The 13,355-nt window shown below is 36.9% G+C and overlaps 1 protein-coding gene across 2 annotated transcripts in view; it reads right to left on the bottom strand.

The window, feature by feature from the left end:
• Positions 1–5,100: 5,100 nt before the first annotated feature.
• Positions 5,101–13,355, bottom strand: part of METTL25 (methyltransferase like 25) — a 72,820-nt gene continuing 64,565 nt past the window's right edge. Inside the window, exon 10 of one of the 2 annotated variants that reach the window (XM_090139319.1) lies at positions 5,101–5,890. In XM_090139319.1, the coding sequence (XP_089995445.1) occupies positions 5,816–5,890 (75 nt within the window). In that variant the 3' untranslated portion in view covers positions 5,101–5,815. The remainder of the gene's footprint in view (positions 5,891–13,355) is intronic. The other variant, XM_090139330.1, reaches the window with a different exon arrangement.

The raw sequence follows: 13,355 nt of genomic DNA, 5'->3' as shown, positions 1-13,355 counted from the left end.
GTAGAACTGTCAAGAAGTATTATCCCCCAAAACATCTATTTCCCTCTGCAGAATGACCACTTTGTACTATCCTATCCTAATTTCAAGTCACTGGGAATTTATTCTTATAAAGTGGACCGCAAGATATTTACTTCGACTTATTCAAGTCTTAGGAATTTTACTCCACTTCTAAGAAACTTTCTATAGAAATTCAGTGATCTAAGTTTTATAATAAGAGTTATAAAGAATAAATAAATCAGGTTTGTGAAGCAAGAATTAGCAGTTTTATTGTATTTGTCAATTTTTATGATCTTTTTATTTCTTGTGAATTTTTATGCTATATGACTGTTGCATAACAAACAGAAATAAGAGTTTCAAGGGTTTAAAACTCATAAGTCTTTCCAAGAAGACTGAAGACCACCTTCCTTCTTCTCTGTAACTTCTTTGCTTAGGGCATAACTCTATTCAAAAATCTGTATATACTCAAAGTAGAAACATTCTATTTCCTAAATCCAATTCAAAGGTGAGGAACAGCAACTCTTTTAGCCATTTCTACTAAGTACCATAAGATTATGGATCTTACGGCCACTTTGACATCTTTATTAAAGAAATAAGAAAGCAACTGTGTGGCTGTATACGGTATGATAAATTATCCACAAAACCTCTTTGCAAGGCATCTTTATACACTTGAACAAACCACAGCAGAGTTTTTTTCTTCCTGAGATGAAGACTGAAGAACTAGAATAACCAAAGTTTTCCTTTTACAAAAGCTGTCTGTCACACAGATAAGCACTATTTGTATGAAATCTTGCAGCCAGGGAGAATCAGTTCCAGTCTCATAGAATTAATTGCAAGTTTATTTAAGTTAAATTATAACATGTATATTCAGGGTGGGAGGGGGAGTTCAAGACATAAAGTTACAATAAGAGGAAGAACGCAATAGAAACAGGTAGTATTGCTTTCTACTCCTCCAGCACTTGATCTGTGTGCCTAGAACACATGCTTCATTAGTCCCTTTTGCAAGCTGCTCCAAATGCAATGCAAATCTCTCCTTAATAATCACATTGACTAAATGGGAAATGCTTTTGTTGAATTAGCAGCAATTTTCTACCCGGAAACTTGCAACAGAATTTAGGAAATTTCCAGTATAAGCATACAAACAGAACACAGACATATAATTCATATTTCCTTTGTTCAGTTTTCTCCCAGCTAACTTGACAATTTTTCTCTTAAGAATTTAATTAGAAGGAAAAATAAAATTAGATTTTCAATAGCAATTAAATGGTGTCACATCCTAAACAAACTTTACGTTATCAGAGAGAATTAGATTTTTTGTTTGTTTGTTTTCAAATAATATTTTGCTCCAAAGTAGAACAATCAAGAAGGAAAAATAACAAGGTTCAAAATATACTGAGACAGACCGCAAAATATTTGCTGTTTTACAGTGAACAGTGACCAATTTCTCAAAAGTGCTGAGACCTTTCCAGTGAATTAAAGCCAAAAGTATCATGCACACTGAAATGAATGTAAGTATCATAACAGATCCATCATGATCACTGTATGTTTCAAACCATGAATGGAACCAATTTAGCAGTTTCAAACTGTAACAACTTCCTTAGGCTTGATGTACATTGCACATTTCTAGGGTAGTACATGGTTAAATTATAAAAAACGGTTTAAATTATAAAATTCTCTGCCTTTACCGTGTCTTCAAAAACTAGTTCTAGAAGGACATGTGATACATTTCTAAAGTTCAAGAATCCCCTGCTTTTTCACTTACAGAAGGGGCAGTTCTCACTCTACAGCAAGTAAAAGAGACCAGGGGAGCCAGTCCACAAGGATGCCTTCTCTTCTGGCATCAAGCAGTCAAAAACCTTCTCTTGGAAGAAAGTCAGAAGTGCATTTGATAAATCAGATAATTTCATGGTATAAGCAGAATCTCAGCAGAAATTTTGCGGTTAATCTTTGCTGAATAAAAAGTCCGGTTTAATCTCTTTAAACAAAACCATAGTAAATAGATTCCTTCCCCACCCCCAACTTTTCTCATAGAAGTTCAGCTGGGACTGATGTAAACAAGAAAAAAAAAAAAAAAAACACTGAATGGATTTAGAAATTATTTTTAAACTTCATCTTGCTTCATTTCCTTTCCCTTCTGTACATTCCTATTTGCTTAAAGTCTTCCACCATCTCACGAGAGCTATTCTTAAGCTTTATCTTTCCAGAATTGCTTATATCAAATGCTAATTGGCTTAATTAACTACAAGTCATAGCTCCAACAAAAGCATTTCCTATCTAGTCAATGTGACCATTAAGAAGTGATTTGCATTGCATTTGGAACAGCTTGTGAAAGGGACTAATGAAGCATGTGTTCTAGGCACACAAATCAGGTGCTGGAGGTGTAGGAAGAAATACAAAATCCCTTTGTAAATGCAATTTAAAAGATTTAAACACTAGTTTTCTAAAAAGGACTGAAATAACTTTTTGCAAGGATAAAATAATTAAGAGAAACGAAGAGCACTGTCCTCAAGCAATTTGACAATTACAAAAAGAAGCACAGTCTTTACTTGTAATAATTCACCCAAGTGATTCAGCAAGTACCAGGTCAGAAAGATGTTATGTAAGTCATATTTTGAAAACAATTTGGAAGGGCAAGTGCAGCACTGAAGTGTTGCTAATGGCCTGCAGGGACAAACCTGCACAACCACAGAACTCTGCTCTTACAGTCAGTAAAAATGCAGCACCACAGGCACCAAAAAAAGGCACCGTTTCAAGTGAAATTTAGGTCACATGTAAGTGCCACAATACAAAAATATAATCCTGTAAATCTCTGCACAGCTGCTAACAGATCTGCGTAGGCACTCCTGTGTTCAACACAGACTTTCCATTGATATCTGCAGCTCTTATTCTTGGCATGTGCATATGTAGAACACGTTGGCAGGGCTGAGCCGCAGTGTCTGTGCCTGGTGCTAGACCTAAATCAGGATTCAGGGACTGGGATTCAGAATCTCTGCCTTGGGCTCCAACACTTGTCTAGGAGAGGTTATCTGGACACATCTGAGATGCCTGCACTCCACAGAGCCCACAGGTGAGGTAGGAAACCTCTTTACATTATGGTCACGAGAAAGAAGAGTCTGATTGTCTCTCCCACCTCTTCTCTTTCTGCTGTTTCTTGGCGTTTGTCTGCAGATGTGTGGAAAGCGAGACTGACTCCCTGCTGCTCCCTGTGGGACCAAGTGCTCTGGCCACTCGCACACATTAGAAATGGAGATTGCTGCATCTTCTTCATCTAACTTTGAAGTCAGTCTGGGGCTTGACTTCCCAAAGCCCCTCCCACCCTAAATTATTACATGATTATTTCATCTGCTGCGCACATTTAAAAAGATGACAGTAGCCCCGGCTAATTTTCTGCAACAAGAACTGTAGACATATTTTGGGAAGTGTATCCAGAAGAAATGAGTATGTATGAAAAAAGAATAAGAAAAATAAATGCTCTGTGTGGATTTTCATGCTGGTGATCTGTAGGTGATTCACCTGGGCGTACAGTTTGCCAGTGGATTTCATTCTGGCACCCCTTAACTTTCTCAGGTAGTGTTTCATCACCCTGAGCTCCTGAACCTGCTCATGAACCAGGAAAGAGCCCTGAAATACAGATGTGGAGAGATTGCCTATGGGGAAGGGGACTCTCACATCTTTCCCCACCTGCTCTGGTACCAACCAGTGCAGCTCAGTTCCCCACAGAAATCAATTATTCAGAAAGCACTTTTTGGTTTTACAGTGGAAGGGTCTGACAGAGTGCTTTTCCACTCCCATCCTATTTCCAGGTGAGCAGAAAAGCATGAATCACGTCCCAGAGCTCAGAGGTTATGTCTCTGGTTAAAAGAGGTTCTTAAAATTTTAATTCATCGTCTCTCTTGTTTCCCAGCTGAATGTAAACTGAAAATCAACAACTGAAAAACATGTTAATACAACAGAAAGTCTCAAATTATTTCCCAATTTATCTGCAAGCTATCAGCAATACACAAATAGATTCAAGACCATGTCTGTATTAATAGGCAGCAATAAGAGGACATAAGTGCAAACTAAACACTTAATGAGGTATCCCTGGAGCTGTTTTGGACCGTGCCAGCTGTCACCAGGCACCATGCAGGATGTAGTGGAGCCTGGAGCCCCTATGGAACAGGGCCTGGCACTGTGCCCCTTCTCACCCCAGCCAGGAGCATGCAGCAGGGGCTCTGAGGCGGGCCCAGCACCAGGCACTTCCCTGATGACAGGGAATGGCCAGGTTGTGGGACCAAGGAAGGGCCCAGCTGCATGGGGCCCATGGCCAGGAAGGGCTGTGGGGAACTGGAGCCCCGCTCTTCTGTGGCCTGTCTGGGGTAGGGGACGATGGCTCCAGGAGTGATGTGGGATCCTGGGCCTGGGCCAGGCTGGGGAGCCCCAGGGAGCAATTAGGACTCTATAGAAACCTTATGCTCCCAGGACCCCAAGGCAGGGCCATTGACCATTCCAAATTAGAAAGGAAGGATGAGGCCATCTCCTTCAGTGTATAAAAGAAGTTAGGCTTGTGGCTAAAGGCTTTGTAAACCTCCTTCTATAAAGGCCCGAAAAATAAAGAAATGTGGTTTGAAATATCATGTGGGCATGTAACAGCAACAGCTGTTACCACGTTTAAGTATTTAAGTTACGAGAGTTTATCCTCTTGTACATACACATGGATGATCTTCTCTTAATCATCTATGGGCAATCCAAAGACTTTTGCATTTTGTCTCATTGTAGTTTAGCCTGGGCCTTCTAGCAGTTTTCTGACTCATTATTCAGACGTGCCTCTTGCATAATCACCTGAAGCAATCATATGTTTAATCTCTTCTTTGGTAAAGGTTGGAATCCAGTATTTGGCCACTGGATGGTTCTGTGTAGCCACACGCTCAGGCTGTGGATCAGAGAAGCTAAGCAATGCACAGACACATCCTCACCCCCCCCCCCCACCCCAACCCCACTGGAAGTTATAGGAGGTTGATTGTGGCTGCTGCCTAGCAAGGATCTGTTTGTGTGCTTTACCATGTTCATCACATGTTCCTTGAACTTTATTTAATTTTGGAGACATTTTATCTGTAGCTTTGGGAATGCCCGAAATGACCAAAAAAAAACCCCAAAACAAACAAACAAACAAACAAACAAAAAAAAACACTTCTGGTCATGCTCAGATTTTTATTTCTGCAGGCTAAGGTCCCTTCCATGAATCTTTCCAGAAGAACTTTGCTGTGAATTGCAGGCACTTCTGTCAGGACTGGCATGTATTCCTCTGAGAAATTTTTATCTCCTGAAAAGCATCTTTTCTCAATATTTTCTCTCTCAATATTTTCTTTCTCCCATGAGTGCATCTTCTCAAGATGGTCATTTAAAAAATGAAAACATTCTTTTCAGAAACTGTAAAATTTCCAAATTATTTTTATCCACGTTTTTAGTAGTCTTCCTGTCCTACTGGGTAAAAATAACTTCTTTAAAACCCTGAATCTAACCTTCTATGACTATGATATTTCTTTCAATGATAAGATCATAGTTTCTGGCAGCACATGAGCTTGTGCACCTATATCCAGTGTAAAATGTTTCATTTGCTTTTAGACTAATGGTTAATTTTCTGTTTCTTCATTCAGTCTTCAGATTCTCCTGGCATTGGTAAACTCTTAGAAAGTGATGCAGTTACTTTCAGTTTCTGCATTTTCTTCTGAAAGCCAGCCATTGTGTTGTTTATTGCCATGCATGGAACTGTTTCACGTATCCTGATGGTCGTCTCCACATGCTTTCTTTCTCATTTATTGCAGTAATTCATCTTCCTTTAAATCTTCTGTGTCAAAATAGCCTTCACCCCTCTATGAAGCTCAAACTGGACTAGTTGATAGCTTTGCATGATCTATCAAAGTAAAAATGTAAGTAAGTAAAATTTAAGACTTAAGACTGAAGCTCCTATTCATTACTGTCTTTTGATTCACACGTAAATTATGATTTACTATTTAGAAATAGCCTCCAAGATTTCAGGTGCTTCATTTTTCTGTAAGTCAGAAAGTTTTCTATTTTTGCTTCTCATTCTGTGATTAAGAACATCCCTCTCTTATTTCACACAAAGTGGAGTAATACAGAACAATTTTAGATCTAGCCTCTGCCAAGTGTTTTTGAAGACAGTGAAGTTCAGCTCAAAGAACTCTACATCCTGCTAGAATTTTAAAGCTGGTAGTCCTTTTTAGTTGTTCTACTTATCATTCAAAATTTTTTCCTTTGTTTTCTTCATCCTGCTTCAGTCAGGAAACATGAGAATAAAAGCACCTGGTTTAGGCTGTAATACCTCAGCCATTAACACCTGATTGATGCATTCCCAGATCACCCAGTAATATGCTTTTCATCCAGATCAGGTGTGTTAATGCAGCCACTGTTTTGTGAAATTAACAAAAGCCCACAATATGGTGTTAATGCTGTCTTCACTCTGCAGGATTTTTGATCTCACACTACAAGCTCTAAACCTGACTTTAATGTGTAGTCAGATCATGAACTCAGCGCCTGGGCTGTAAGCTAACAGCACTGCATAATGTGATCCTCAGCAGAACACAATGCATTCCTTGTGCTTTCTCAAGAGTATGTGAATGTATAACTCCCAGCAATAATTTAGGTGAATCACATAGAGGAACTATGGCCTAAGATGAAAGTATGTATTAGTGATTTTTTGTGCATATAAAATGATATTATACCTCTTGATGAATTTTTTTTTTTTTAATTTTTTTTCTACTATGCTTCTCACTTTTTTGTCATATTTTTTTCTGCTGACATTTTTCAGAATCTAGCATTGAATCATCACAAGAAATGTGGTGTCTAAAAGCTAATTTAAATATGTATTTATTGAATGTCAGATATATATTTATACTGACTTTCAAAGCCAAATAATTAAAATACTCTTTAAATATTACTGGTTTACTTTTTCCTGTGAGGTATGCCTTAAGCTTACATTATAGTTTTAGTCTATGAAGTCACTGGTCTAGTTATGGGAGAAGGTTGAAGACTAACCAAGAAACATGTTTTACTTTAGAAATGTCATGAAAAGATGAGCATAATTGTCCTCAAAGTGAGCAAACCAGGAAGATTTGTAACCTGACATTCCAGAGTTCACTGTTTCCAACATTAGCGGCCAGTTCCAGTGCCTGACCATCTTCTTGATAAGAACCTTTTCCCAACCTGACCTCTTCTGATGCAGCTTGATGCTGATCACTTGAGTCCTGTGGCTCATCGCCATAGGTGAAAGGTGGAAAGGTAAAGCAAGCAGTAATCCAACATTAATGCTCATCTTCCAACCACCTTTGTATTCATCACTCTATTCGTTAAAAGACTGTACGTTGTGAGCTACTGAGGATGGGTCTGGAAGGCAATTGTACAAAATATGGGGTGGGAGGTGTGGAATTCTATGTCTATACAGCCAGATTGTATAGAGAGATAGTGGAGACCTGAGGGATAGGATGGGAAAAAGTGATTATCTATGTTGATCAGTGATCCTACTGCACATACCTTTATAAAAAATGTTCTTTCTCTTCTTCCCATTACATTGTCCTATATCATTTGCCTTCCTTACTTTCAAAGAGGAGTTCTGCAAAATTTCTCTGAACCAAGAAGTTATTCTATTTGGATTTGGGAGAGAGAATTTATGGATTTTGAACAGGAAACTTTCTGTTGTGAACTAAACCCATGTGCAAATACTAAAATTTATATTCTGTAGGGAGCTAACTGGATTTCCAAAGTCTGCAAGCTTAAAAGACTGGAATATTGCCAGAAACCTGGCAAGGTGATGTGGTCATCATTCTGCTAAAGAGGAAAGATTTGTAGAGTTTGCAATTACTGAGGTATAACATTGCCTACGTTTTTTGAAGAGAAAACAATCCATAATGAACTTGTACAATAAGCCTCTGTCAAGCACTTCCATTTTTGGGAAGCTGCAGTGTAGACAGTGCTTTGAAGTGGGGCAAGCTACAAGGTTAACAGAGGGTTCCCTGGAACCTGAGATCATACTTAAACACTTTCCACTGGACCAAGAGCAACCTCTAGTTCCACATTTTTAATTCATAATTTTCTTTTCTAGAAATACTTTTAAAGTCCAAGTAGGACTTCAAAAATATATAATAGTGCCGCACGTGATCAGGCATGCACAGGGACAAATCTGAAATCTGAAGGAAGGGAAACTTAGAAGATAGGATTTAAGCTTTTCTTCTTGGCAGATGTAAAGATTTTGCTTTTCTTTAAGGATAACTTTAACATTCCATAGCTAATGTGGGATGATGACTTTAAAAGTTGATGCCTTGAAGGCTTGTTACTCTGACATTAAACATTTGTTTTATATGGTGAAAGAGATATTGTGCCAAAGAGCTGATTTTCTACTTTTTTCCCACTTATTACTACAAAAAAAAGGAACATTTAAGGAACATTTGTATTAAAACAAAACAAAACAAAAACCCAACCCTAATTTAACTTCCTGGGAAAAGTGTATGAGAACTTGGTTGTTGATGCTTTTTTGTAATAGAAAAATTTTGCTGGTGTTCTTGTAAGTGTAAATGCCTTATAAAAGGAGCTAAGGTTGGGCAGATTCTATGTGTTTTCCATGGAATAAAGGAAGACTGTTTGCAGATCACATAGAGAACCACGTCCTCATCAATTGATGTGATTCTGTTGCACAGGCTGTACCGGAAATCCTGGGCTGGTAGGAATACAGAACTGGTATTGTATCGTTTCATAAATGCCAATTACTTGGTTGATATCTCTACTAATGAAGGAAGATCTATAAATATTCCAAGAAAACTTTAACAAACTCATGAACTATGAAATGTCAATAAATTCACGAAGAAGAGTGCACAAAATACATGAAACAAAAATTTTTTTCAGATGTTTTTCGAAAAAATCTCCTTTCAGCATAGTTACCTACCTGCAGGAAGAACCTGACCTGAAGAAACCACAGAGTTCAGAAAACTCTGAAGATACATTAGAATAAACAAATTACATTCTCACCATAAAAAGTTTTGAAATTATTTTTTCTCTCAGTTTCTAAAGTTTCTAAAGTCCTAACAGCCTCTCTTACGGTGTTTCACATTGTTAGTGCAGAAGAGCAATGTGAAAGCACTCACTTGTGCCCAATACATACAATGAAGCATGCTTAGTTGTTAGCTAGCCTTGGATTGTCACAAGAGTTATTAGGAACAGCAGACAGAAAATACACTCTAAAAAATCCAAACAATAATTTTTAACATAATTCCTTGCCTGATCATTCCAGTATTAAAACAGGCTTGGATAAAGGGGGTGAGAAATGGGAACAAAAGGCTCCTGGGGTTACTATATAATGACTTTTAGATTCATATTAGTGATTGAAATTGATATTGCTTGCATGGCAGTATTACCTCATCTCATATTCAGTAGAGAGCAGTGGGAATATTTACTAACACAAAACAAAAAGACAAGGTGACCTTCTTTTCCAGAATTGAAAAATTAATATAAATGAAAACAGAGAAACATGGGAAAATTCAATGGAAGCATTACTACGACTTTGCCTAAATTGCAACTTTCATCAAATTCTGGCATATTCATAAAAACTGTGAAATATATATCTAGGCAAAGAAGAATCAGTGATTCATCATTCTGTGCTGTTCAGAACACCACGCTGCAAGGTATGCATTTATACACTGTGACAGTACAAGCATGATAATTTTTATAAATTGCATAGTTATGTTCAAGCAAACAAGTCAGACGTGTTGCCTCATATCTTTAACGCCCACTGAGTTGGCTTAGAGTTTTCCCATTAGAGATAATTATTTATAAAGCTTCGTGTGTGTTGAGCATAGAATGTGTAAAAATAGATACACTAACTAGAAGCAATTCTCGTTTCTATTCTGTTCAATTATTTTGGTTTACTTTTGTAGTGTTCCAAATGGTCACCATCTTTTTTTCATTAATTAATTAAATTGGTCTTGCTTTTGTTTTCCGTTCTAGCTAAACAAAGTACAAAAACTTTCCATTGTTGCTGTTTCCAAAACATCCTGTGGTAAGTCAGATCCACTGTGTATTTGGCTGTGTTTTTTTGCTCTTTCTTTGAATTCACAGTCTGCATGTCATGCAGTGTTCTCTCTGGCATCAAATGTCTGAACTTCCTGGTCTCTCTTATCGGTTCATGGCATGCTAATTTGATCATGATATGAACATAAATAATACATCTGTGTATTACACATACCAAATTTATCTTGCAGAAAGTCTGGTATGAATATACTTCAGAAATGTTTACTTAAACTATTTATTAAAAAAAAAAAAATATTTCCTTGGCTTTGTTTGTGCCTATTTTATGTTTGTGATCCATAAATACTACAGTAAACGTTCTTCATTAAATTTGTAGTTACAAGAAGCTAATTTTGATCAGATGCTCTAATAGTCACAAGAAATACATTTCATAAATCATATTCCATCTTCAGTCACCCCGTCAATTATTATTCTTGTTGTTCTAGCTCATGATCTTTAAAGATATTCCTCACTTATTATTACAGTGTAATGCCTCATGACCTAAACAGGACTAAAGCAGTGAAACTAAGCAGATGACCCAATGTCTGCAGGAACAGACCTTGCTTTGCTACAGAAACTATCCAGTCAGAAAATAAAGCAATGGAAAATGTAAATATTCCATACCATTTGTGAACCATCTGCAGGCCAGCAATTATTCCCTACAGAAATTAATGCATATTCCAAGACAATAAATATGAGAGATAAATATGATCTGCTAGTGCAGTTCACAACAGGGGGAATTCAGCAGTGAGCAATGAGCCAAAACCAGGTTAAGCATCTTGCAGACTAACTTTAAGCTCTTCAGAAAAGGTTTAAATTAGGCTGAAGTAGAACATGTATTTTCCACTTTGGAGTGGATTTCACATAAACCTTAAGGAGTTTCACATAAAAATTCACATAAAAATAAGGAGTTAAATTAACTAATTAATCTGTCACAACGGTTTTCTGTTTGTTTATTTAGCACATACACACTCCTTTTGCAAAGTAAGATGAAATTCAATCCAGAAAATAGGAATGCTTTGTAGTATACTTCTGATATGTTTCAGTGTCGCATGCTTGTTTTCTTATGGGAAGTAATTTATTACCTGTGTTCATTTAAGGGCATCTTCTTAGCAACAAATTGCAGAGGAGTGTGACCTGGCCTGTTAAGACCGTAATCAAATAAAAAATCTCTCAGGAACTGAATGCAAACACTTTAAAAATCATTTTCAACAGCAGATTCATTGATTAGATGAAAAAAAAAAAAAAAAAAAAAAAAAGAAATATATTAATAGGACTGCAGCTAACTTTCACAACATTAGGAATTTCACATTTTCATTCATAAACTCTTACATAAAACTGCTGTCTAGAATAATTGTCCTTAGTGTTTGAGAGTTGATTGCTGGAATTCTTTTTTTTTTTGAAGGCCATGCAAACTGAAGAAAATGATTGCATGTATTATGGCATTGGAACTGTTTGTAATAGCTGTTCTGAACATCTACAAAACAAATGTAGGATTTATTTTCTATACAAAAGGTTTTTTAGGTTACTGGAAAATATGTATTGCATACTTTTACTTCAACTGGAAAAGGGTACTTCTGTCTAGCAATACATTATCACTTAACTGGAAGGAAAAATAAATAAATAAAGAACAGGTGAAAAGTCTCAGGAATTAAATATTAAAGATACAAATTAGATTTCTAATATAATAGGATAGCTTCCCTGAGATGTTTCAAGAATGAAGGTCAGTTTTGAAAAGCACTTTAAAGAATGTTTTGTTTTGAAGAGGACTATGTCAGAATGCAAATGTAGTGATAATGTAGATAGTGTACATCAAAGGTGCTTTTCTGCCAAGAAGGAGGGAGGGTGATTTATCACACATAACACAAATTTTCTGAACACAGTTTGGGATTATTTATTTATTTTCCAGATCTATTCAGTAATGTCCTCTAGACAACCTGAGAACAACAATATGCACCACAGTGTTCAATGACAAGTCTGTGAATCCAGGCTCTCAACTTGCACACTAGTTCAATAATAATGACACCCATAGTAGTACGCAGTAGTATTCCCTGCTGTATTCCGAAGCACAGTGTCACCTCTGTGAGAAGACAGCAAGTTCTGTAACAATTTTCTTGGGAAATAAAAATACAATTGGAGAAAATGAAAAATCTTCCGTTCTCTGCAGTGAAAACATATCAGATTTTAGACAGTATTTTAATTTAGTTCTTAGAATAGGTCTGTGCATGTATTTCAGTTTTGATAATACACGATTAAACTATAATACTGTGACTTTCCAGATCACCTCCTCTCACAAAACATCATTGTACTTTGCATATTGAGCTCTGCCTGCCACTGCCAATGTAAAGTAGTGCTCATATCCTTCCCCAGGCCACTGTGAAAACAGAAAGCAGAAGAAATATGAAGAAAATAAGAGAACTAGTTCTAATAAAGAAAAGATGATCTCCAAAGAAAAAATTGAGGTAAAGATTTTTAGACCCATACTTTTCAATGGATGCACCAAAGCACACGTACTCAGTTTGAAACTCAACTATTTGTTCCAAGAACAGAACTTAAATTTTCTGGTATAGTTTTAGTGATGGATATAGTTTTAGCTTTAGTAAAGGAAAAGAGATCTGATACTCAGACCTAGAAAATTTTGTATTTGACTAAGAAAGAATTTGATATAGATCACAACATACTGTGATTACAGTGTATTTGTGCTTGACGGTGATGTTTAACTATACTGTTGCCAATTGGACAACATTACCTGAATGGAAAAATAGAAAGTAAGTATGTAAGTTGCTCAACTTAAGGGATCATAAAAACCAGGGCCAAAAGTTTTCTGTATTTGAGATTCACAACATACAAACCAACCTCAACACAAATTGAGGAGAACAACTTGGAGAAGTTCAGCATGGCAGATGAGAGCAGTTCCCAAATGACTGACCGCTGCACTGGAATGGAAACTCACTGGGATGAGACATGTCAGGCACAAATCAGACTGACTTCCATAACTGGTGGCAGTGTGTCCCAGGCAATGAGACAGCTCCATAGGAGCCATGCTCACAAAGTTTGAAGAGGTAATACAAGCAACCAGTGGTAGCAGTACTAAAGCTTTTCCTTATTCCACCTATGCTGGAAAACAGAGAATTACTTTGAGTTATCAACACACTAATGGCATTATGTGCTCTTTGAGACCCAGTCTTATATAGGGTAAAGTAGATCAGACATTCCTTACTTGAGCTGGAGAATCAGAATTTAAAGTTGGTTTCAAATCTTAGCTGACCACAAAACAGTGAATAAAACTGACATTCTCCTGTGAC

Source organism: Phasianus colchicus, chromosome 1 (assembly GCF_987193195.1).
Source record: "Phasianus colchicus chromosome 1, bPhaCol1.hap1.1, whole genome shotgun sequence".
Taxonomy (NCBI): Eukaryota; Metazoa; Chordata; class Aves; order Galliformes; family Phasianidae; genus Phasianus; species Phasianus colchicus.
The sequence above is the reverse complement of the archived record's forward strand: the minus strand, read 5'-3'. Positions and strand labels throughout refer to the sequence as shown.